Source organism: Chelon labrosus, assembly GCF_963514085.1.
Source record: "Chelon labrosus genome assembly, chromosome: 24".
Classification (NCBI taxonomy): Eukaryota; Metazoa; Chordata; class Actinopteri; order Mugiliformes; family Mugilidae; genus Chelon; species Chelon labrosus.
The window spans coordinates 5349671-5375533 of record NC_140357.1 but is presented as its reverse complement, the minus strand read 5'-3'; the positions used below and the strand labels follow the sequence as shown (position 1 = coordinate 5375533).

The 25863-nt window shown below is 45.1% G+C and overlaps 1 protein-coding gene across 2 annotated transcripts in view; it reads left to right on the top strand.

The window, feature by feature from the left end:
• The window catches only part of pard3ba (par-3 family cell polarity regulator beta a), a 136587-nt gene that overhangs the window by 4380 nt on the left and 106344 nt on the right, over nucleotides 1–25863 (top strand). For both annotated transcript variants that reach the window (XM_084574247.1, XM_084574246.1), the window contains exons 2-3: nucleotides 3700–3801; nucleotides 24030–24207. In XM_084574247.1, the coding sequence (XP_084430373.1) occupies nucleotides 3700–3801; nucleotides 24030–24207 (280 nt within the window). The remainder of the gene's footprint in view (nucleotides 1–3699; nucleotides 3802–24029; nucleotides 24208–25863) is intronic.

Below are 25863 nucleotides of genomic sequence, written 5' to 3'. Positions count from 1 at the left end.
GAATAAAGGTACGCCAGGTGCGCTTAAGCTCGGCTTGCAGGGGCGACGCTAATTAACACTCCTGCATTCTTGTGCTCTAATCCAGTGACGTGAATTAGTCTCTGAAAATCACACTCTTATTCCATTAAGGCGCGTGCCAGAGGAATCTATTGCCGTCCTTCGCCGTCCCTTCCTGCAACACAAACAGTGTCGGTGAGAGGCAGAAGAATGCCGGCGGCCTTTCAGGCTGGACCGGTTTTTCTGGCAAGGCGTAAATGCCGCGGGGTGACGTCTTTGCTATAGCCGCGGTCTTCCTGTTTCAACGTCTCCGTGCCGCATTTGCTCCCTTATAAGGAAGATTTGGAAATAAAACACACCAATACACACATGATTTCAGATGATGATGATGATACTATTAAAAAAATAAAAAAAATATGCTTTTATGGTTTGATCTCACAGTTTGAATGCGTGGTGCGTATTTGCATGTCTTATCTCGACACAAAATAGGGATTTGGATACAGATGTAAATAAAAGAAGAATACAATGCAACGGCTACAGTCACGCCACATGTGGTGGAAAGGAATTTACACATGGCACTAAAATGCATCTGTATCCAGATTACATCTCGCCCTGATCACATTTACACCGGCTGCACTACATGTCCCAGATGTCCACATTGAGATCTGCCTCTCGTTTGCATGGCTAGTAGTAGCTGAGGACTGCTTCACTTTCAACAATGGTGACTGAAAGGTTTGCCAAAATTTCGCCGAAGAGGATTCACACCTCCTCAGTTAACCTTTGCTTGATGTGCTCAATCTTTATTGATCCTAAATTCAAAAATTGCGGAGATGGAGAAGGAGCCGGAAGCGGAAACACGCTGCTACCAAGTGGACCACAGGTCTTGCAGTCTGTGTTACCATGGCACGTAGTTACATTTCTGGGGTGATGCACGTCAGGCTATGGCGCTAGGGTCCGCGTAGGGTCTGCGCTGTCACCGTACCTATGGCGTCAAATTGATGCAGAAGCCTATAACGCCAATTAGTTTGGCTGATCGGCTCATAATCTGTTCTCATCTTGGGTGCATTGTACACCTGTGCTTTCAGGTGGTCAAGCACTGTCCGACTGCAATCTCATCACTCATGCCAGGTGTAAATAAGGGCATTGATATTTGCAAAATGTGCCTGAAAAGTAGAAGTGTGAGTCTTGCAACGGCATCACTGTTTGGATTCATTTCAGTTTGCGTGTGCTGCCGTAAGAGGGGGGAAAAAAAGAAAGTTGTGTTATTACTGTTCCTTGAGCAATGGAAATAAGCCTCTCTGCTGCACTGTTAATAATGGATCAGACCATCATTACTCAAAATGCTGTACTGGCGCAGGGCCTTTTTGGGGGAAAACAAGACGAGGGTTGCGTTTGTTGTTTTGTAAAGTGCTGCAGAGCTCGGTGTCCTGCTCTGTTAATGTTCGTCTGCAGGTAGTGGGTTTTTTTTCTGTCTCATAAAGTTAATTATTTATCTGCTAAATCTAAAATATCACCAAACGCTTCCTCTATTTGAAGTTGAACTTTATGATAGCTTTGTGTTTGTTGGACTGTGAACTTGCAGTTGAGTTTTTTCCATCCCCATGACTTCATTTTAGTATAGTTTTTAAAATTTGAATTTGAATTTTTCTTTTGGCCCTTGGTTCTCCTGAAGAAAAGGAGGCTCTGGCTTTATTCCTGTGATTGAAATCCCAGGCTCTCCCAACCATTTGTTTTAAGAGAATGGACTTGGCCCATTGTGAAAGGAAGACACCCTTTCTCTTTTTTTTTTTTCCCGTGCCCCTTAATTCGCATTCAGGTGTAGCCGAGCAAGAGCGAGCCCATTCACAACGGGGCTCTGTGATACAGCAGGAGCCGCTCACTGGGTCTCAGCCAACCTCATTCCAGCCTCCGAGGCTTATAGCCGGTAATTTAGCTAGTAATGTAGTCTTGTGTTGCTCAGGACAAATTGCTTATTGGTATGGGCAGTTCCTAATGGGCCATTTTCTACTGCACACATTGTTAGAAACGATAAGGCTTGTCAAAGATACCTTTTTTTCAGTCTACAAATAGCTTCTTATGGAAAATGTGGAAAACGAACCGTGAGATATTTATTCAGCAAAACTAAATTTAACCCATCCAGACGGTCCAGAACTTGTCCACAAATGTAGTACTGCAAAGCATCACCACAACAGACTGTGCTTACTGGGTCACAAAAAGGGGAAGATGCCATTGTTCCTATACTTCTTTGTTGATTTTATTGAATAAATAGCACTGAGATTGTGGCTTAGCCCTAAGTCCTTGTTGACTCTGACGATGAATGAACACCAGGCTCGGCGTAGTTCCTCCTCCGGTGGGTGTGTTCGCTCTGACCTCTCCGTGGTGATAACGAAACCGGCCTGGAATGTGCCCACCGCTCCCCGGGGAGCCGCGAAACTGGAAAAGTTCCTATCCTCCTCCCGCCTCGCTCTCACATTCTTCTGCTAGATCTGTACCCTGTAAACCTGGAGTTGTGCATGTTCACTGTAATGTAGGTCATCTGCTCCCGATATACCGTACCTGTCTAACAAGCAGGGAAAGCTGCTGTTGTGCTGAAGTATATGTGTGATTATTACATTGACTGACAGTCAAAGCTGTGTCACATCATTCACTGGGAACTAAAATGGCAAAGCAGAGTTTCTGTTTATTCTATCTACCGTACTATACTGATGTAAATGTAAAAGCTGTGTCTGTAAAAAGCAGAAAATCTGGGGCAATCATGTAGAATTCCATGTTCATAATCATATAAATCTGCAGTTTTGTTATTGGCAGGCATCGCAATGTCTGAAACTCAAAGAAAAGAGGTGGAAAAAAGGCTTATGGGGGAAAATGGGCGCATATTTTCTTATTACTTTGGAGGGGAATCTCTCATAAATGATACTTATCAGGGTTTTTGCAGTGTATTATTAAAAGGTGAGTTTATGTACACTGTTGGGCTGCAGTGGCTGTTACTACACTTGGAATGAGTAAGGATTTGGATTTGTTTGTTCTTGTGACTCTATGATTACCTCACTGCAATACGACCAATTGAAGAGTCCCGTCCTAGGGCTATGCGGAATCTTAGGCCCTAGGTCCTAGGTTTGTGACTAGGTCCTAAAGTTAACCAACCTAGTCTCCTGGTTGGGTAGTTATTCCACATGCTGCTGTTTGACCAGATTCTCATTGGTCCGACGTTCACCAGTGTAACTTTCTTGAGGTGAAAAGTGCTACATTAGTAACCTTGCTTGAGGAAAAGACTGCCAGTGAACGCACCCATTCTGACAAAGACCGCTATGTATTCACCACCAAGCTCATCTAAAATTGCTACCTTTGCCTGCATTATGATGCTCAGTTAATTAGGCAAATGCGTGCTAGTCTGGTTTGAGTCCGTTGTTACCAATCCAGGAGGAAATAATCAAGTTAAAATGCTAATAACTCTACCATGTAGAGTTCATTCAGTGCGCTGTCGTTGTTATTCGTTTAGTTAATCTAAAGAAAATGTTTTTTTCCCTTGCAACTAATCGATTGATTAGAGTACAGTGATGTTGATGTACCATGTCAGTCAACCAAGCTTGTCTTTGTATAGGACTCATGAATATAGATATAACGTATAAATATGAGCTTTATTTAGAAAATGCAGATTGGTAAGAGGTGCGTAATGTTTCTAATTCATGTCTTTGTGTCCAGCATGGGGAGAGCACAGTGAAGACCCACCACTTGGAGTACTCTGAAGGAGGCATCCTGGACATGGACGACCTGCTGAGTGACGTGGTGGAAGACAGGGACAGGGTGAGGATGGGGTTGATGGATGGGTGATTGGTGGCAGTTATTTTTTTTTTTAATTCAATCCACAGTGAAACATTGCTTTATAATGTGTTGTTGCATTAGGATGCATAGACTCATACGCTCTCCACATAGCCGCGCTGACTCCTGACAGACAGCTGTTTTTCATGGTTGGACAGCTTAGAATAACACCGATAGTAAGCCGTTTCTCGATTGTTCCTACCTGGCGTGACGGACAGTAAATTACAGCAGAGGATCTGTCATTCTTAGCCATGCTTAGAGTCTTGCAGAGGATTTGTTTGGACTCCCTACTCAAGCCTCCAAACTGGCAGGATGACAGGATGTCCAACAAATAAGGTATTTGTAAATCTAACTGTTGGTTAGCCTGTCACCGGTTATTAGGAGTTTAAACCAACTAAATGAGTTTTTCTGCCTTGGGCCTCCCTTTCGTACCTCTCATTCTTCAGCGAGCGACCGAGCGATGACAGCGCGCCGTGATTTGGCTGTCGTGCTCATTTGTAGTGTGAGGACACCATTACAGATTGAAAACTAGTCAGCCATGTGCAGAAGGAAGTTCTGAAAAAGCAGCACTGACGTTGGGAAGATGGCCTGGCAGTCTGCACTCACACACACACATAGACACTGGCCCAATTTCCACTGAAGAGCAAATTTTATTCCCCTTGCTAATTTGCCATAATGCATTCCTAAGATGTGCTAATAAACTGCCCGAAATCCATATTCATAAGCCCTGGGTCCAGGCGAATGATGAATTACCAACACTTAGTCAGCACAAAGGCCAAATGAAATGGAAATGGAATATTCAGCCGACCCTGTTGCCACGCGCTAACAATCGGCGTACGAGCAGCAGTGTGTGCGCGCTCGCACGTGGCGCCGTGTGCATGTAAGACTGCAAGTTTGGCAAAATAGTCTTTGTGAAAAAGGGGACAGGACTAAATAATAGATGTGTAAACTCGGTGGGAATCTTCAGCGCGGGGGGGGCGGGGGAGAAAAAAGTGTTTTCGCAATCACAGAGAACAGAGGCTTCATTTTCTGGGATGATGGAATTATAATCACAAGATCTGCATCTTATTTGTGGATAAGAGCGCGAGTCGTAGATTTTAATGAGTCATTTTCCCGTCCTAAAACTGCTTCTTTTTTTTTTTTTTCTCCTCAAAAGTTCTGGTGTAGTGTCATTATTCAGATGGTTTCAGCGGCGTTAACCTGACGTCGGCGCTCTTTTCTCTAGCTTTTGTGATAACAGGCTCCGCCGAGCTTCACTCGAACCTGCGCCGTGCAGGAACTGTCCTATTTACCTTTGTTTCTTGACTCTCTCCCGGCTTTCACCCAATCCTCTAAACGCCCTCCTCCCTTTCATCTCGCTGCTCATTTTATCCCTTTGTTTTTGCCGCTGATGAAAAGATAGCAGACGGAATAGGATGAGCGCGCGTGATCCTCGCGACGTGCCAGTCATCCGACTTATCTCCGGGCTTCCAAGCGGTGTCGGCTCTCATAGATTAATGAGCTGTGCCTGGCATTCTTGATTAGTCTGACTTCCTTTTGTTTGTCTACATTTTTATTACCTCGCCGCAGCCGGCAGATTCTATCTTTAGTGCTTCTCTTTTTTGTTCCGTTATTGTGGCCGACGCTGTTTCGCCATCAATCATACAGGAGTGGCCCCATTGTGAGGGCCCTCCACCGCGCAGCGTGGGCCCTGTGTTAGCCGCGGATGCTAATGAGAGATAATGGCTGGCTATTTGTACGCCCAGTGCTTAGCTTAGCTGCGAGTCCAGACCTCTTTATCTGGGCCAGCCCCCGACTATTATTATTAAACACACACACACAAAGTCACACACACACACACACGCGTCCCCGCCGAACCACAGGCAAGCGTGTACTGTAGCATGTTAGCGTTAGCGCACGCGGAAGGGGCGCCACTGGTGGTTGATGAGGGTGGAGATGAGGGGGCGGCCGTGATTTGATTACAGTTCTGCCCCCCTGCATCTGCGACGCCCGGCGCACACACCGACGCGCTCGCACGCTCCGTTCATTAGCCCCCCATCTCGAGACACCGGCCACCAGCCTCCTCATGAATATTAATACCAATCTGATGAATGTGGAGAAGGCCACGGGGGTGTTGGCTTAGGTGCGACCGCGCATACACGGTACACACTCTGGAACACAAAAGACCACAGTGTAAAGAGACGGCCGCGGGTCACCCTTCAGTCAATTATCCCCTCCTCGACGCTGACCCCTTACTCCGGGTGTGTTACGTGAGGCTGTGTGCAGTGCAGCTCCCAGATGACAGTTGGACGCATGGCGGTTGAAGTCATTGACCTGTCAGATTCCCCACTACTTTGTTAATGGCGTGGAGAGGATATAACTCGCATCCATTTTCTCTTTGGTCGGGCTCTTAGGGCCAAATCACAGCGTTTCAGAGCTGGCCTCTTTATCCCCTCTCACTCCATTTCTCTTGGCGTGAGCTTGTGTGCGACGGGAAGATGACGGAAAGTAAAAAGTTGTCGGCTTTTATTCACTGTGCAGATTGATTTGTCATTTGTCAGGATCACCTGGAAGACCACCAAGTCCGCCTGTTGTTTTACTTTTCACATTTTTCAGAATGTGCCTTCTGTCGTAGATTACAAAGAAACCACTGAATCGTTTCATTCATGTAAGAATGTATTTTAATCACATGGGGTGGAAGTCACAGTCAGCAGAACTTGTAATTAGTCATCCACTGATGCTGTAACACATAGATGACTGGGAACAAAAAGTAAAGAGGAGGTCCTTTCCTTTCTTTTCCTTTCTTTTCCTTTCCTTTCCTTTCTTTTCCTTTCCTGTTCTGTCCTGTCCTGTTCTTTCTTGTCCTGTCCTTGTCCTTCGCTTTCCTTTCCTTTCTAATATATCTTTTAATTTGCCCCGACATCCTTTGTTTTGTTCCTGTCCCTTTCCTTTCCTTCCTATTTCTTTCCTTTCCCTTTCCCCTGATGTCCTTTGCCTTCTTTTCCTTTCCTGTCCTGTCCTACCCTGTCCTGTTCTGTCCTTTCCCTTCCCTCCCCTTGCTTTTCTTTGCTTTCCTGTCCTGTCCTTTCCTTTCCCTTCCCTTGATGTCCTTTCCTTTCCTCTCCTCTCCTCTCCTCTCCTCTCCTGTGCTTTCCTTTCATTTCCTTTGCTTTTCCCTTTTCCTTGATGTCTTTTCCTTTCCTTTCCTGCCCTGCCCTATCCTGCCCTGCCCTGTCCTGCCCTGTCCTGTCCTTTCCCTTCCCTTGCTTTCCTTTGCTTTCCTATCCTGTCCTTTCCCTTAATGTCCTTTCCCTTCCTTTCCTTTCCCTTCCTTTCCTTTCCTATCCTGTCCTTTCCCTTAATGTCCTTTCCCTTCCTTTCCTGTCCTTTCCTGTCCTTTCCTGTCCTGTCCTGTCCTGTCCTGTCCTGTCCTCTCCTCTCCTCTCCTGTGCTTTCCTTTCCTTTCCTTTCCTCTGCTTTCATTTCATTTCCATTTCCCTTTTCCTTGATGTCTTTTCCTGTCCTCTCCTGTCCTTTCCTTTCCCTTCCCTTGCTTTCCTTTGCTTTCCTGTCCTGTCCTTTCCTTTCCTTTCCCTTCCCTTCCTTTCCTTTCCTGTCCTGTCCTGTCTTTTCCTTTCCCTTGATGTCATTTCCTTTCCTTTCCTTTCCTTTCCTTTCCTTTCCCCTTACGCCCTCACATCTCCATCTCTCTCCTGTCTTCAAAAGCAGCCATTAGCAGATGTAGTAGCTTTTATTGCACCTCCACACATTTGATCCATTTACCTCTACCAGAGCTGTCATTCTCTTCTATTCCAGTCCTCTGGGGTCCTGCATTAGTTGCGCCCATTACTCCCATACGTCTCCGCGGTACACAGGAGCTGTCATGCAGGCTGTCCACCGCCAGCGTGACATTAGCATACAAGCTGTACACAAGGTTTCACTCGGTGAGCCCTTCCATCTGTACGTACAGCATATACATGACTTCTGCTGCTTCCCGCGTTCATCTGCGAGATTTTGGTTCAGAGCGACACCGCCGCAGATGCCGCTTGATTAGAAAGCCGTCATTCCTCTCCCTCACCCTCATGCAGCTTAAATTTGAATGTCCGACATGTGTGAGTGTCCTCTCTTGTCACGCCCATCTCCTCCAGAATGGGAATTAAACTCAGGGAGCATAACGTCTCCTCATAAGTGGACTGTCACTCCTCATTCCTCATGCGCTACACACATTAATCCACACAGACCTTGTTTTTCAAGGGGAGGAAAAAAAAACACGATAAAACCTCAACCTTCTAACCCGTGCAGGCAAACGAGAAATCTAATTTCATGGGAAATTTAATAAAAAAAATTAAAAAAAACCTGGAATGATTTCCTCCATCTCTCTTTAATTAGCCCTTTTTAATCACCGCGCCTACTAGGCATCCATGAACTCTCTGGTTGCTGGAATGTAAATGTAAGGGGCTGCATATCCCAGCTGATCTCCCTCTGAAATGTCAACTGCTTGATTACGAGGCCTTTTCCCATCGCTCATCTCTCCTGCCTGCACGTCACAGCCAGGGCGCAGGCTCCCTTGGAAACGGGTTGTGATATTTAAGGTAGGTCCGTGGTCACGAGTGTTTTCAATATGGAGAAGATGACGCATCTCTAAACGGGCTCCATGTCAGGATTTATACATAGGTGCAGAATATTTTTGTATTTCTACACGTTCCATAATAAGCTGAGTTACTTAGGTGAGTCATATAGTAATTATTCCTTAAAGCTGCACTATGGAACTTGTGTGTCTTCGTTCTGGTAGGTCTTCCCTCAAATATTTCTACTTCCTGTCCTCTGAAAGCACAGTTTCTTTTTCTGTGAAGCCTTCTCGGACACTTCCATGGTATTTCCGTCTTGGGCTCTCCCGTACCAGCTTGATCTCTATCATCCATCACTATTAGTTCACCAGAAGGCGTTCGCCTCCGCGGACGTCAGATTTAAAGATGAGCCTGCTGTAAAATACCCGATTTACCTGCAGCTAATTGGCTAAATCAACGCTGCGCAAGTCCGCTTGGTCGAGGGTTAAATGTAACGTACTTTCTGAGCTGTCGCTTGAAGACGTCTCGGTTGGTCAATCGCATGAAAGCTAAGATTTCCCAGGAATTCTTTGTGTTGTGACCACACCGAATGGCTGTTAACGATGCAGAACAGTTAAAGAATTGGTTTTCTAAAGCACTGTGACGGATTACAAAAACCATCAAATGGCATTGTGCGTATCTTGGATTCCTTCTCGTAAAACATTTGCAAAGCCAAGGTATGCTAGTACTTCAGGACCTTCTTGTTTACCTGCTACCAGTCTTACATTCCTTTGGTGGTGCATTGCATCATGTTTTTGTAATATATACTTGTTGATCATTAACGTACAGTTCTAAAATAAGCTTTACTACTGCCCTATTAACTTTTACTATAGCAACAAGTTGGCGCTAATCCTGCATTAATGTCTTCTATGCAGCCTTTTAAAGACACAGTGTGGAGTTTTTGACTGCTAAACACAGGCTTTGTGTAGTTTCCATGTCTTGGTCTAGTTACATTTTTGGGAAATCTCACATGCACTTAAGCATGAATTCAAAACATGCATTCCTGCTGACTGCAGGGAATGTAGATGAGTGATGCTTAAACTGGAAGCCAGCACCAAGTTGCCCTGCCCGCAGTTATTTTTATTTTTGTGTGGCGTCACTCCATTTGGAATTCAGTCCAAATCAAACTCTGAAGCACATAGTCGTACATCATTGAGATGCTTAGAAGCCCCAAATACGAGCAACTGAATGTCTTTCCAGATTTGCAGCTGCACTTTTAAACCTTTTTTATGTCGAAAAACTAATAATCACATTGTCAGAATGATCAGAAGTCTTGTTTGGAAAGGGTTTTCAATAAAAAAATACAGACGGAATAACAGACTGTGGACATTAGCATTGTGATTGGATGAAGTCCAATCTTGAACTTCAGATCTCAAAACCCACAATAACATTAAATATTACTGCTGTAGATTTTATTTCCACCAGCTCCAGGAGAACTTATTATGTCGCCAGATTTGCCTGAATTCATTTATTGCATGTCAGATGTCAGCCCCTCTGACAGGCGACAATAAGGCATTACTTAAAACGTGCTAACCCGCTGGAGAAAAAGTTTAGTGAATGGGGACGTGATTGCGAGGCGCAGACGTGCTGATTAGCCTTTGACGCGCCGTGACATCCGGCTCCCTCACCTCCATTCCCCTCATTCACCGCCGCGGCGAGCCGGGTTTGATTGGCGTCTGAATAGTCGCATAACTCCGCGCGCCGTCTGAATGGCCAGTGATGAACGGGAGCATGAGGTTCAAGTGCGCTGATTAGAAAATGTCACATGCATGCCAGCCTAATCATAATCCATACCCTCTCCACATTCTAATCATCATCCATACATCCTTACCTGTGAGGATGAGGCGCGTTCAACACCATGTCTGTGTCACACACAGGATTATTAATTAGAAATGTATAAAAATAAATCCACTGCCGTCCACCTGAAGTCATTATATTCCTCCTGTTCTGCTTAATTGATTTTATTCTTGACTCTTTCTCCACCCCCCAAAAAAGAACATTTATTTCTTAAGTTTGCCATCATGGTTGCAGCCTGGAGGCTCCAGACATGATGAGTATTTTAAATTTAATTGTCTAAGCTGCATAATGGGGGAAAAAAATTTGCTTTTTTTGTCTTGCGATGTGAAATTGTGCGTAATTTCACAAAGCACAAGCACAAAACAAACATTTCAATCAAATTTTATGCCTTTGATTTGAGCCTTGTGGAAGAGCACGCCACGAAACGATAATTTTGTCCTAGTTTTTGTTGCGTTCAGGCACTGAAATTGAGAAAACTTTGTTGAGCTTCTGAAGAAACCATACAATAAAACTGAAAACTGGTGAAAAGTCGAGTAATTTGTCCAATAACGTCCAACATTAGCACGGTTGCCAACGCTAGCTGCCTCGCCTCCACGTTTTCAACCTTTCTCTATGGCAACGGCTATTATTTGACTAACCTAGCAACAGTAACCAAGGAAGTCAGGACTTGACACAGGGTGGTAGCTTCCTGACTGGTCTGCTGACGTCCAACCAGAAGGCTCCTACCCTTTGTCAAGTCCCGATTTCAAACGGGGAATTTTATAAAGAACTATTGAATTAAATGAAAAGATTGTAAACTTTTATTGAATTAAATGAAAAGATTGTAAACTTTTGTGACACATTAATATACACAGTAAACATACAGCATATTGAATGAAGTTAGATTATCTCTGTGACAGACTGTTGACTGCGGATCAGATCAGATCAGACGGCAGCTCTTTGCCCGATGGGACTCTGGGTCACTTGAGTTGATTTGATCGTATCTCGTCAGCGCCGAACCTTGATTCAGCCCTCCCATATGAGCACCTCCGCCGCTCTCCATCTGATTATATTCAATTAACAATACCCCCTACACACTCTCACGCGCGCGCTCGCCGAGCCTGCTTTGATTGTAATTACGATGAGGGAACTCAACGGAGGCTTAAGGAGAAATAATTCTCGCTGTGCCCCGTCTGCTTTTCATTTAACCGCACGCACGTTGATTTTACTCTTCAAGTTGCACTTTGGAACTTTAATTTCTTTAGATGATGCATTGCTCTACCTTTTGACTTTGAACGATGGCACCTCTCCAAAGTGATTTGTCAGCTCAGTGAAGCAAAAGGCCCGGGATTCAGTTCGGATAAGGCCCGTTTTTCTGTTTTCTTTGCATAAGTTGGTGTAACCCTCGGAGAATATGCGAGGTCATCACACCCCTCAGATCTTGTTCTCCGGTGCCTCTCGCTCTGTTAATCACAGCGATTCTGTGTTGCCCTCTGTGTCACCATCACACCACCCATTAGCTTCTAATGGAGCGAGACGGTCAGACTGTAACCTGACCTTCCTGAGCCTGCTGTGGTCTGGCAGGAGGAACCTGAGGGGGCGGCCCGCGAGGGTCAGACGAGCAGGATGCTTGGTGGACTCGCTTTACTAATGACACACGCTTGCAGTCAGGGGTAGAAGAGGATGGAGAGGAGTCGCCAGCATCCATTTACCAAGGACGGGGAAAGTTTTGATACGTGAATCTCGGTGTGCACATTCAAATCCAGGCACAGAGATATTGTTGTGAAGCTGCAGCTTGTGTTTGTTGTCAGTTTTAGCTCCACCAGTTAGCAGTGATTTTTTGGCACAGCAGTCTGCAGAGCAGCTAATCACATCCAGCTAATGATCTATTATAGATCAACTTGTTTACAGCAAATCTACTCTCTGACCTTACCAGCCTCACGCCATCTGTTTTCCTGGATGGCATTGCCCCAGACTAGCGTATATATGTGTGTGTGTGTGTGTGTGTGCTGTGTGAAAGCGTGGTGTGTTTTCCCTCCGCTCACCGAGTCTCCGCTCACTCCAACTGCTAATAACTCAAATCAGGAGAAAGTCACACTCGTGTCTGTGCGCATGTTTGTGTGTGTGCACTTCCACAGCAGCCAGAGGATAAGCTGCTCGCGAACTCATTTAGGTTAAATATTTAATGATTCCTGCTGCAATTACACAGCTGAAACCGCATCTGTGTCCATTGTGGGCACGCAGAAACCCACGGTCATGCACAAAACACCCACGCTGTTATTGTTATCGTTCGTTTTTATTTTTTTTCCCTGCCTCTCAACCTCATCACCTAGCTGATTGGCCTAATGAATGGAGCCCTGTGGACGGTAATGTGTCTGAATAGGGCACTCGAATTATGAGCCCGCCTACATCTGATGCAGGGAGGACATATGGAAGTAAGGAGATTGTTTTTTATACAAATGAACGAGTCAATTTGCTTAAATTTTTTTTAAAAAACATGATTCACAGCAGCGTTTAATAAATAGTAAACAAAGTAGTAAATGCTTTCTTAGCTGAGACTGAGTTTGTGGCTTTTAGAGAAAACGGAGGTAAATGGTAGTGAGCAGCTTTACGAAAGGGCCAGAACTTGTGTGTCTTCGCTCCAATCAGAAAGAATATTAGTCCAGTCCAGTAGCCCTTATTCCTTATATTTTTCTTGTTTTAAGGATAACAGAAAGGCAAAAAAAGATTTAGTCTGTAATAAAACCACATGCTGAAAGATGGACTTTGCCCTAGAGTCTGAAAAGAGAAGCCAAAAAGCAGCCATAAGTACAATATCGCTGCTTGTTCCAAAAATTCTGTGGCTCCATTGACTCCCACTGAAAAATCGTCGTAAAATACCAAGTCAATATATGTATATTTTTTTGGCCTTAAAACAAAAAGATATGTTCTGGATGCTTTGGCTTGATTGACATGTCTGATCCGGAGTCACGTTGCACCCCTCGCTCCACCCCAGCTCCTCCATCTCATGCAAATATGGTTGCTTCTGGCTCTAAAATAACGGAAAACAAAAAAATGCTAACCTGAGGCTTTAAAATGGTCATCCACAAACTTCAGTGACATCATGTACAATCTTTAGCTAAACCTGAATCTTATATGTAAACTACGCTAAAAGGTGTTAAATATTCTTTTTAAAATGACAGAAAACTGAAAAGCGGCAAGCCTGAACTTCCCTGGCTCAGAAAAATTTTGTCGGGGAAAATTTTTTGATTTTGTTTACAACAAAACGGCTCTGATTGGTAGGGCTATCCAGTTGTGTGCAGATGTAGATACACGCCCTATAATGCAATCTAAAAGGCATGTGTCTGTTAATTGGAAGCTGATGTCCTTTAGTCAGAGAAAAAATACATGATGTTCTGTAGGAGTACTTGATGTCAGCGGAAGGGTAACCCTGTCTCCTCACATGGGAATAAATAGGACTGCGAGCTGATGTGTTGTACTGTCTGACTCTTGCCTGCAGCACTCATCTCACTTTCCTCTTCCAGGCTTTGATGTTGAGTCAATAAGTATCTAATAAGGCATGTTGGTAGGAACATGTATGTTGATAGAAAGAAAACGGCAGGTGAAGGCTTATATCTTTCTCTTAAACACCCTCGGGCTGTGAGTAATGTTGGCTCTCCATGGCAACGGCGAGTACCAAATGTCAGTAATGTATAGTTCATATATCAGCAAGCCCAGCTGGAAGCCGGGATCTTGTAAAGAGCTGAAATATATGCGGGATGCAGTGGCACTTTTATATGAAGCTCTCCAAAGTGGGGGGGGGGGACAAATAAATAAAAATTTACATCCAGGGGAAAAGCAGTACATTATTTATGATTTACGCCATGCAAAGTTCAGATTTTCTTTTTCAAACGCCGTCTCAGAGGCTGCACAAAGAGGAGGGCGACGAGCAGAAAGAGAGAGGTGACGTATTGTATGAAATGTCGAGGGAAGGCAGATGGAAAGAGGTGGAGGAGGAGGAGAGAGCCACAGGTGAGAGGGCGCCAGCCTCGCAGCTCTGAGTTAATCACTCCTTCTATTTCTCTGTCAGATCCCGAGAGGAGGGAAGGAGGGAGGGAGGATGGAGGAGGAGGAGGTTGGAGGGAGCAGCTGGCCTCGCGATGGCCACAGGGAAAAGAAAGCTGATTATTAGACTCTGGCTCCGACTTTTGGGAAAGAGAACATGTGGGTTATTCCTCACTGTGCTGGTGTGGGAATGTATATGCACATTTATGAGAGAGGGGGGTTATGACTTCCTGCGCGCCCGGAGAGCGCCGACTCGTGTGTTCGCGAATGCACGTGGAACGGGACCAGTGCAACCGCCGCTGATGTGTGTTTGCGCTGCGGGAGTGATGAACGAGCTGGTTGGATATTTGTGTTGCCGACCTGAGAAATACGAGTCCTGGAGCTCCCTTGTCACCCACTCCCTCCTCCTCCTCCTCCCTCCCTCCCCCCTCCTCATCCCTCCATCTCTCTCTCCCAGGCTTTCGGGCATGTGTGATTTATGAAGAGTTTACCCTCTCCCTTTATGAGTGTGCATAAATAATAATGTGGCCTGTCACTGCACATAGCCAGCGCCGCAATACCTCAGCTGGTGGCTCACTTTGTGTACATATATATGTGTGTGTGTGCGCGCGCTCTCTCTCTCTCAGTTGGCCCACACATGCTCCATCACAGCGGCTGATGCGACAGATGTGAGTGCCGGGACGCAGAGAGAGAAAGAGGACGATAACTCAAGCCTTTTCCAGTCCTATAAAGAACCTTTTTACCTATTTGGCAGTGGGCCTGAACAATAAGCTGTTAGTAATGCAGGACTGCACATTTTTCTTTTCTCTAAAACCTTTGCCAAAGTCTTATCTTTGTTGTGTGACGTCCGTGTGCGCAGGGTTTAATATTTATCATGTACTGTATGTCCACATTTTATACAAAGGCATCATAAACTTGATTTTAACCTCAAATCCTGCACATAATCACATCTACATATTGATGGTTATGTTTTTGTATGGTGGTAACAAAAGATCCACATATTTAAGGTGGAAATATATTAATATTCAAAAGCTTAATGGTTAAAATATCTACATTTTCTCTTATTAGCTGTAACAAAGAAGGAATTCTAATTTATTGAGCGCTCCACCTGTTGAATGTCACCTATTGTTTTGCAGGGATAACAATCTCAACTTTTCACTTCTCCTCACGACTTTTATGGAAGGTGATTAGTGCCAGTTTAAATGAAATATTTAGTTTTGACTATTAACTCTGAATTAAAGGCCGATTTTGTTCCTCAGAGTTCAACATAAAGGATGTGAAGTTATAATTTTGATATTTAATGCCAATTTTAACTCAAACAATTCAACTTTCTTCTTAGAATTGTGACTTTTTTACGTGGTATTCTGTTCATAAATATTTTTTTCTCACTTAAAACTCCAGATTAATCAATTATGACATTAAAGTCAGACTTTATCTCACAGAATTCAGATTTTTCCTCATAGTTTGGACTCAGATTTATGAATTAAAGTCAGATTTACAACATTAAATGTCACAAAATTCCGATTTGTTTTTGATGATGGTTTCAAATTTTGAATGATTCAAATAAATTGATTGGATTACTTCATTAAATCTTGACTTTTTCCTCCAGATTTCTCAACTTCAGGAGGAAAAAGAAGGCAGAACTCAAGCATTTTTTTTTTACACTAGCAGTTGCCTGTAGACACTTGTTGAAAATCAGTTCCAATCTTGCTGGCATCCCACTTTTCCCTTGATCGTTTCCAACAACACTTTGTCCCATTACTGCTGTACTTTGTGTCCTATCTGCAGAGAGTGACATGTCTCGGAGGATCTGTTTTTGTAAGGAAGTAAAATAAATCTGTGTCATATAAGTTAATTGTTAACCCCTGTGACCTACAAATGGTTGAGTGGATCCCTCTGTAACACTTTGTTTTACTTTGGGAACCAGCGTGGGAACCGTGTCGCCACTCTTTCAATTTGCATGCGTGCACCGACAGATCGCGGAATTTACTTTGTTGTGTCAGTGTTTAGATGAATCTGTCAGACGCCCTCAAAGAGACGCTGTGTTCGATGTGAAAGTACGAGCTGCCAATTGGAACTACTGGCACCTCTTCAAACGGAGAGAAAGAAACATTTCGGGGTGTGGAGTGGGGGACGTCTCTTACCCCGCTTGACAATTTCCATTATTCATTTTCTCAGTTTGCGAGTGGGAGACGACGTGTGTCTCTCCAGCCGCCTTTGTGGTTGCTTCTCTAATCTTGCTTGTGCGTTCAATAATTTCAATGCGTGGCCCAGGGCCAGGTGTGTGTTTGTGAGAGGTAATCCTCCACATCTGGTACGTGTGCTGTATAGATCCAGGCTGCAAGAGAGGCAGGATTAGCCCTGCTCTCACTGGTAATACAACCAATTTTCTCCTTGTTTAAATAACACGGGCCAAGCATTCCTCTGGTGGCCCCTCCGGTGCCCTGCAAACGTGCGCGCGTGCAGGTTGAGTGTGTACAATATGTGCTCTTGAATGTGGATTAGTTTTTGGTGCATGCTTGAGTGCACAAGTATATCTGCGTGAGCTGTGTGCGTGCAGTCTTCTGTTTTGCTATGCTGAGGAGGTGCATCCCTGCAAGATTGAAATATGTTGATGCTTTCTGATGCTGTTTCAACATAAACAGTCATGAAGCTATGATTTAGTGCAGGACTGCCTATCACGTGCTATTTGGCGGTTATCACGTCCATGCCTTTCAGTTGTATTCTCTGTGTTTGAGAGCAGTTGACATGGGCGCCAGTATTCCAACAGTAATCAGTGTAAAAATGCCTTATTTCACCACCTCAATCAAATCAGACGGGTCGGACTCACTACATTCTTTCTACGCATGTTTGCCCCATGTGGGTTGAACATCCGGCACCATGACGGGTTTCCAAGAGGGGCAGAAACATGGTGGCAGCAAAACGAGTTGTTCAAAAGAAAGTTTGAAAAGACGGACGTAGTCGGGAATTTTTCTGGGCAGCGCCACTTTGCACATGCAGGCACCATAGGCAGCTCCTCAAAAGTGAAGCCAAAGCAAGTACAGCTCCCCCTGGTGGCTGGCTGCGGTATAGGTCATAAGCTCCACCCTCTCCATATTAGTGGATGGGCGCTAAACTAAACCACTAAAATACACGTCAGATAATTTTTGGTTCTGGTTGCCATGCCAACCGCTCTGTAAAACATCTCGTGGGACCGTGAGAGTTGTAAAAAAATGTTTAAAAAGAAGTACAGTGTATAATCCAACATTTCCTTGTAACTGGTGGAGGTAGAGCAGAGGATTAATTAAATGAAAATGCAAGTGAGTCTGGTATAAGTGCGGTCAGGTCACCGATATCACAGCTCTGCGTGGCTCCACTCTCGCAAACTCTGGCTCCAAACTCGCAAGACGGCGCCTCCCGTATCCCCGGGAAAATGGCGTCAGTTTGGCCAATGCAAAGGAAGTGGCGACGCATTGTCCATATTTATATACAGTCTATGGAAGTTTTTCAGTCATCTACGTTCATGGCGTATCTAAAAGCTAAATCAAAGGCAATTTAAATTGTTTGGGGTTTCCTTGGATCCAAGCGACTTCTTCATCTTTTCTGAAGAAAGAAATTTGCATCTCACTGAACTAAAGTATCAGCTTGCATAGATGGCAAATCATCTCGAAGGAAAAGTGCGTTTGCCTTTGATTTGGCTTTGTTTCAGAAATCTGCTTTATTTTTCTTTTAGCTGTCTATCTACGGCGTAATCCAGTTGCAGCGACATAAATTCAGAATCTCAACTTTAATTCGAGGGTATTCACATCCAAACTGGAGGAGCCTTGTAGGAACTACAACCATATTATCAGAAGCCGTCGGACAGTTGACTCAAACTCAAACTTCCTGGACGAATGCGGGATATTAGTTCATTATTTCTTCACTAATTAAGCAGGTAAATTGTCTGGAGTTGCTTCCAAGTGTGAGAGCTCCTTCTTCTAAAGCTGAAGCTGATAGCTCCATGTGAGTCCTCTCTGTGTCTCATTACTACGCTCCTTAGAATGAACTGAACATGACAGATTGATGACATGCACTAGGATCCTGCATGTATCCGAGATGATCCAGCCTGCAGCTGAAACCTCAACCTCGCCGCTCTTCATATTTAACACTATCACTAATTACAATTACCTGCTCGTCAATTCAGAGGGAGCAAATGAGTGTCTGCGCACCGTTTCTGATTGATTGCCGTTTCTAACGCGGTGTCACGGGTATCAAGAGGCGAATTCCTGCTCAGTCGGGGTGAGGCTCTTCGCCCCACTCTACCTGCGCGCTGTCAATATTCATCGCGCCCCGCAGCCACGGAGAAAGCCATTCTCCACACATCCCGTTCTGCTCTTTGTCGAAACGGCGTCCAAGGGGAGGTAACCGCTGTTGCCGCAAAGCCCCGACTTTCGTGAGTCTTCACACCTCGGCTGCTTGAAATGCAGAGGGGTGGGAAAACGGCAACAGACGCAGAAATGCGCGGCGAGGAGCCACCATGGAGGAAGTGTTTGTTTCCTTGTGAACGGGAAGCCTTTCAGCTCCATCAGAAACGTATAGTCGTATCGCCAGGTAGTGGCTGGCTTTCGTTTTCAAGAGTGGGAGGTTTATTCCTCTCAGATTCAGATTTTTGACTTTAAAAAAGCAGATAGTCTTTAGAAAAACCTGCACTTTGGTGGAGAAAGTGCTCGTCAGAAGAAGAAGAAGAGTGTGTGCTGTAGTGTGTAAGTGCCTATATGTGTGTAAAGATGATTGGGTTACCATACTACTGTCAGGATGCTGCGTGCTCCTTCTGAATTATGCATCTCTCGTTCAAAGAAAGAATGAAGAATAGAGCGAGAGGGAGAAAACGGAGAAGGAGGGGGGGCAGTCGTAAGATAAATGACAACAGCACAAAAGCATCTCAATAGTCTGGTTGCGCGCACACACACGCATACACGTGCAGAAACGCACACTGCAGCAGTAGACAGCGATGAGAGAGGAGAAGAAAAATGGGTTGATTAGTAGCGGCGGATGGAACGGGGAAGTGTGTACGTTTGAGGTGGAGTGTTGTGTTGACGCTTGTGTAAAGGCCAGGGACTCAAGTGGTGCCAGGGTGCAGTGGCGTTTGAGCAAAGCAAGGGGGCACTGTTCATCCTCACTGCGATGTGGGGAAAAAAAAAAAAGAGTGTGTCCACAAAATAGTATTCTTAATGTCAGTGCAAAGTGTGTAGCTGTATGAGTGTGTATCCCTGTGTGTCTCCGTGCTCATCATATCAACCTCATCCCTGTGTGTGTGTTCAATAAAAGGACTTGCTGCATGTTGCTAATTAATTCTTAGCAAGTGCATCAATTATTAAAAATGCACAACTGGTCCATCTATGAGTTGCAGCATGTAAACATGATAAACTGTTTACAGCGGCTGGATAATCTCACATCCTGGCTGTTAAAAATTCAACAGTTACGGCTGTGGTGCGTTCAAGAGTCACAGTTAATGAGCTTTTACTTTTCACGAGAGGGAGGTCAAAGGTCAAGCAGCCTAGAAGCTGGTAGGGTCCTGAAAAGAAATGGTGCTGACATGTTGCTTTGTGCCTCCCTGCTGCTTTAAAAAGCCATTTTAATGATAAGAGCGTCTTGTGTTGCCATAGAGATAAAGCCTGCTTTTGATATGAACATGCATGCTGGTAATACAGTACTTAAACTGATACTGTATTTCAGTGTTTCAACAGTCAAGTCCTGATCTTACATCATAAAATAGTTGAAAAGCAGTTCATTTAGTAGTTTTGTTTGGGCTAATTATGTCAAGATAGCAGACTTTTTTTTCTTTTTAAAACACATCACAGCAGGAACTTGTAACCAGTAACATGATTGTCGAAGTTAATTTAATAGTTTGGCCTCGGACTTCAGGAGTTTTGGGCTGATTCAGCCCCAGATTTACCCTTAAGACAATCTTTAGAGAAATCCTGTTTGGACCTTTTGCTACAGAGATTATCTGGTAATGTGAGGAGTTTACAGATTTTCTCTTAAGACTACTGAACTGTTTGCAGACTATTTGGGGCTGTTATTTTCAATGTGTTTGATATTTAACATTTAAAACAAGGGACGAGAAATGATGATGGTGTTATCAAGCAACGGTAAACATTTTAGCCCTCTAGGCTAACGTTAGCTTACATTAGCTAACACTGACGGACACTAAAATTGATGGTCTACAGTCCTCGCTGAAGAATACACAGTGAATTCCACCTCTTCTTATTTTTGACTGATTTTTGGCGTTTGGCACACCGGCTTGCAGGTGCATCGCCGCCACCTGCTGGATTGGAGTGTGAATCAGCAGATTTACAGCAAGTTATCGCACCGTTGTCCACGTTTTTTTCCGTGTTCCCCTCATCTGACGCAATAATCTCTTATAGTGTGTGCATGTTTAGGATTTTAAAACTCCCATAGTCTTAGAATTTATGGTCACACATCTTTGTAATTTTCCTTGACATTACTGTCCAGACTTTATTCTTTCTGTTTATTCCCATTCTCATAATCTTGTTGACACGCATGCTTCCTTCATTTTGGCTAAGTTATTTAAATCTGCTTAGGGAGCAGTAGATGTAGATTTCGAGGCAGAGAAATGAGAAAGTATAAATAAAGCAGGAGATTAATGTATTAATGTAAAATAGGATATGTGTGGGTGGATGTATGCATGCCATTCTTTTAATTTGAAAATCTGCGTGCTTTGTCCGCCGTAGGCCACATGTATTGCAACACTTTATAACTCGGAGCCCGAGGCAGTGTGTATGAGCGGGGAGTACACACAGACACAATATTTATCTCCCTCCATGCATGGCATTGTGTATGGCTTTCATGTATGTCACGGTAATCTCTATGGCTCTGCAACACACACACACACACACCGTCTTTCCAGCCAGTCTGGTCACGTTGCATATACACACAGTGCCATGATTTACGGAAGATCATAACATGACGGTATAAAAGGTTCAGCTATTTGTATTTGGCACGGGTATCAAGTGTGTGGTTTTTGTGTGTGTGTGTGTTATGGAAATGAGAAGGGGGTCACATTATTCAGCGGTAGTTGACATGCAGCCTCCCCAGGTCCATATCAATATCCCCCCCATGGACGCAGCAGGAAAAATAAAGCGATTTGTTACCAAGAATACTAATCACAGTCAGGAAGGACGGAGAGAAAATCTGTTAAGTAAACACACTGCAAAGCATGCAAGGTGTTGTTCTTTATCTTGGGGCACGGGGTCCTCCAAGAAAGTAGGTTCTTGCTGCATTTGAAGGACTGAATATCAAATCACTCTTGAAAACTGAGCTTTTCCCACGTTGATGTTTTGTTCGTATTGTATATTAATGTGCTCTGTTTGGCAATGAAACACCGGCTTACACCTTGAATAAAGAGATGATCCCACAACTGCTTTTGCTGTATTATAAGAAGTCAAACTATTCCATAATTTACTAACCTCTAGTAGCATTTAACCGTGTTGATTTTGGTGTTTTAAGCCCAGTTGTGTTTGTGTCAGCTGTTTCTGTAACTGCCCCCATACTGAGGCAGTAAATTGCATTTATTCTTTCTAGCATTTAAAAAATAATTTCACAGTATGCCATTTCAAAAACTTCCTTGATAATCCTTTGACTTCAATCTACATTCTCCTAAAATTTGGTCAGACAACCAGATGCTTTGGTTTTAGACTATCGCATGGTCCCCAGAAGATGAATACTGCTTGACCTCTGGCTTTTTGTCTTATGCCACTGGGACGTTGACATTTAGGGAAGATCCAAAACCATCCTTTTCCACGTGAGGATGAGTTGGAATAACCGACAGCATGTTCATTTTCATTGATCGAATGCTAGCATGCTGTTAATAGCATTTAGCAGAGCCTCAGCTTTAGCTTTAAGCTAATAAAGGTGCAAAGTTTCTTTAAGGGAGATATCTGTAAACCTGGGAAACAAAATGAAAACTATCGGCGTGGCTAGGCAGAACTAAGGCCTACGACCCTTTCAATATATTATATCTTATAATGTGCAATATTGGTCTGCATCGACCTGGGCCCATTTAACGATTTCCAGTTTTTTTTTCTGCTTTTATTTGTCCAATCTTTGACTAGGAAGACACTGGACGGTTGCTTTATACCTGGTGTCACTGCAAACACTCTTGACTGGATGCTCCCTGACTGGATAAAGGATATGTCCCAAAAAGCGTCTGATCCTCATCAAGACTCAATTACACGTCCGTTTTCCTACACTTGTTCCAAACGAAGCAAAGCCTGACTCACTCTGTTGATACTTTGTGTTTGATTGAGTGATGAGCGCGAGCAGCGGGGCGGCCTTCATCAGCGCCGCTCCCTGCCTGCGTCAGCCATAAAACATAAACTCCCAGAGAAGAAAAAAAAAAAAAGCAAATCATCATCATCACCCTCCCCCCCTCTCCCCCTGCACATTTGGAGAAGTTGTTGTTCAAAATGAGCAAATCGTTTCCCGAGAGCCGAGTCGTCGGTGTGTCTCCGCACGCGCTCGCCCGCCCGCCCGCCCGCCGCGTGCGTGCGTGCCCGGGCACATCGCATTACGCTCCGAGACTTCCTCTTTGATTGATGCTGTCAGCGAGTTTGGAGAAAGAGACGGAGGCTCGGGAGGGAACGAGATAAGGGGAGAAAGAGGGAAGCAGATAAAGGAGAGAGAAAGAGCTCGAGAAGCATCCATCAGCCGCGGCAATCTGATTGTTTTCCTGGCGTTCTGTCTTTTCCTGCCTCTCTTCTTTGCATCTGCCAGCCCCCTCAGTTCCTCATCTCTCTCTAATGCTCACACACATGAATACAGTTGACAAATCTGCTCTGCGTGCCGTTGGCCAGGTGTCATGAGGATATTGAATCACGGGCGGCTGAGGTGAGAGGTGGCGTCATTGTGTGATTGATGACACATCTCCCTCCACCTCCGCCGTGCTCACTGTTTACACACAAACACTACAAACCGACAAACCTCCGCTCCGTCGTTCTTAATTGATGTCCTCGGCTCGTCCGTTGTTTTATTCTCATCCCTCGTTCCGTCGCCGGTTATTGCTTTTCATTAAGTGGTCATTTCCTTCGCCAGCGGCGTCTAATGAGAGCGTCACGCCGCCACGCTCCCATTTATCAAACCACGCACCCTCAGTGGCACGGCCTGCAGTCAACACACACACACACACAAACACATTCCCCTTTCCTCTATCTGCCATCATGTCCCTGTCTCAATTAGGATTGTTTGTCGTTCCCCTGCCCTCCATCCCCTGTTCATTTGGCCGCCCCCGTCTCTTCCCGGCGCCTCATTGTGGCAGCCATGTCATTGTGTTTGACAGCTTCTCATTCTCACGTCGGATCTCATTTGACTGCTAATTTCATACGCGCTCACCTCGCCCGGTTTCGCCTCGCCGCCCGCTAGCTCCTCTGAACCGGCCCGCGAAGCGCCGGACACGTTTCCCCCTTTTGTTAACGGGAGAATAAAGTTATTGTGCCGCCAGAGAGGCGGCCGCTGTGGTGTGTTGCGCGCCGTAAGAGGTTTGCGAGTGAATGAGCTGTACATCTGCACACTTGGCAGAATAAAGCAGGTTTGCGCCGCTCCCCGCTGCTGGCAAGATAAATCACATAAAAGCCTCGCTGTGATCATGGCACGGTGGAGACGCTGTGTAACCTGGCTGTGTGTTTCCGGCTCATTCGCATGCCAGAAATCGCATTGTTTATCCAGCTACGCTTATCACGGAGGGGGAAGCTTGTTCATTTCAGTTTGTGTGCGCAAGGTGTTTGATATCTCTGAGTATGTAGGCCGCTGACTTTGTGTGTCCTTTTCCAGCTGGTGGCGGTGTTTCATGAAGTCCAGCAGGAGAGGGCGGACAGTCCCAGGGAGAGCATGTCCAACGGGTACTCCAGCTCCGCCCCGAGCCCTGAGCCCCTCAACTACTACTCTCACCTGGAGTACAAGGAGCCATCCAGTGGAGAGATTGAAGTCAACGAGGCCGTCCTCAAAGGCAGTATGTCTTCTTTTTTTAAATCACCCTGCAAATTTCAACGTTGAATGAAGTATAAAGTGCTCTGTTTTGTAGACTTTCTCGAGGTATAGAGGTAAGAGAAGGCTGTGCAAAAATCTCAAAAACACCAGAGGAACCGTGCTCAATCAACACATTTTTTGCACATGTGAGAAAGTGTACCGTGGTGGGAGGGGGTGTAGGTGTGCGACTGCATGTGAGAGAGGGAGAGAGAGTGCGTTTATGGAACAGATGTAACATACCGTGTAAAGGCACAGTCCTCGCCTGCGACGTGTGAAAACAGATGCGGCGTTGACGCGGCGCTCTCTCCCGTCGTCCCCGCTTCCTCCTTTTGTTCCTCCCTGACCACGAAATCGCGCTTCCAACGTCGAGGAGCCCTCCGATTGTGCTCGGAACGCGATCCCAACAAGGCCCACGCTGCTCTGTTGTCTCGCCTCTGTCACGTATTGTCCCTGGCTTCCCTCGCTGGAGCATTTAAGATGATGAAAACGTTCCAGTTCTGCTCCTGAAAGGCCGCTCGAAACATTTTTAATATGCAGAATGTTCATGCTGCCGCTTTGCTTGCTTTAGCTTGTTTCTTTCCCTAAGTTCGTCTTCATTTGCATTAATTTTTTATTATCTAAGCTGGAGTAGTGGGAGAGACGTTTAAATTCCTGTTGCACTCTTCAGTTGGACGTCTTTTCCTCTGATCTCTCCTTCTCTTGTATAATAGAGAACACGAGTTGAGGAAATTCAGTTTTTCTTGATGAAATCATAGGATCCTTCCAGGGTTATTAAGAAGCTAAGTGGCTCAGTCAATTGCTAAAGTTTGGAAGTGCTCGGAGGATTGGGCGCCGCACATGGCACGGCTGGTTTCTGATGTACCCTTGGTTTTAAAATTATAGGGTGTTATGTGTAGTTGGCGAAATATGAAGTTGTTAAATGTGCAGGGCTCATCCTTGTGGTGAGAGAATAACGCGAAGAAGTCACCGGGCCACCGTCTGCAGAGAGAAACATCACAACAAGACTATGCTGTCAGAAGCCTAAGGGAGCCTCTGGGGAAATATCTGCTCTGTCTGGGCTACTGATAGATTTTACAGTAAGCAGTCTGGAGCAGTGATTTATTTTTCTACTTCTGTGCCCTGCGCTGATTAATTTTTGAATGACAAGTGAAAGATAAAAAGCCGGATAAAAGATCAAATGAGCCTGGTTGTGATTTAATAAGGGTCTGTCTAATCACCGGGTCACCCTGCACCCCTTTCATTCTCCATCTGTCGTGGAGGAACGGTGTGACCCCCCCCCACCCAGCTCCACATACATACACAACCGCCCTTTGCCATCCCTCACACTGTGCCCACTCTCACCCCGTGCCCCGTCATCTGCCTCCTCACCAAGTCGGTCCTGGCCTGCTCTATTATGCAGCTTCAACCACCTGCCATCCAGCTCGACACCCGAGGCCCTAGACCTTGACCCCTCCCCCCCCCACCCCAACCACCGGGAATCCTCCTCTGTCTCCGCCCTTTGCCGCTTTTCCTGTCTCCGCATGGCTTCTAACTCTAACTAGATTAGCACTGCAGCCTGTTAGCATGCCCAGGGTCCAGCCAACCGTGAATGGACTAATTCCCCCCCCACCCCACACACACATGCCTAGTTCCACCCTGT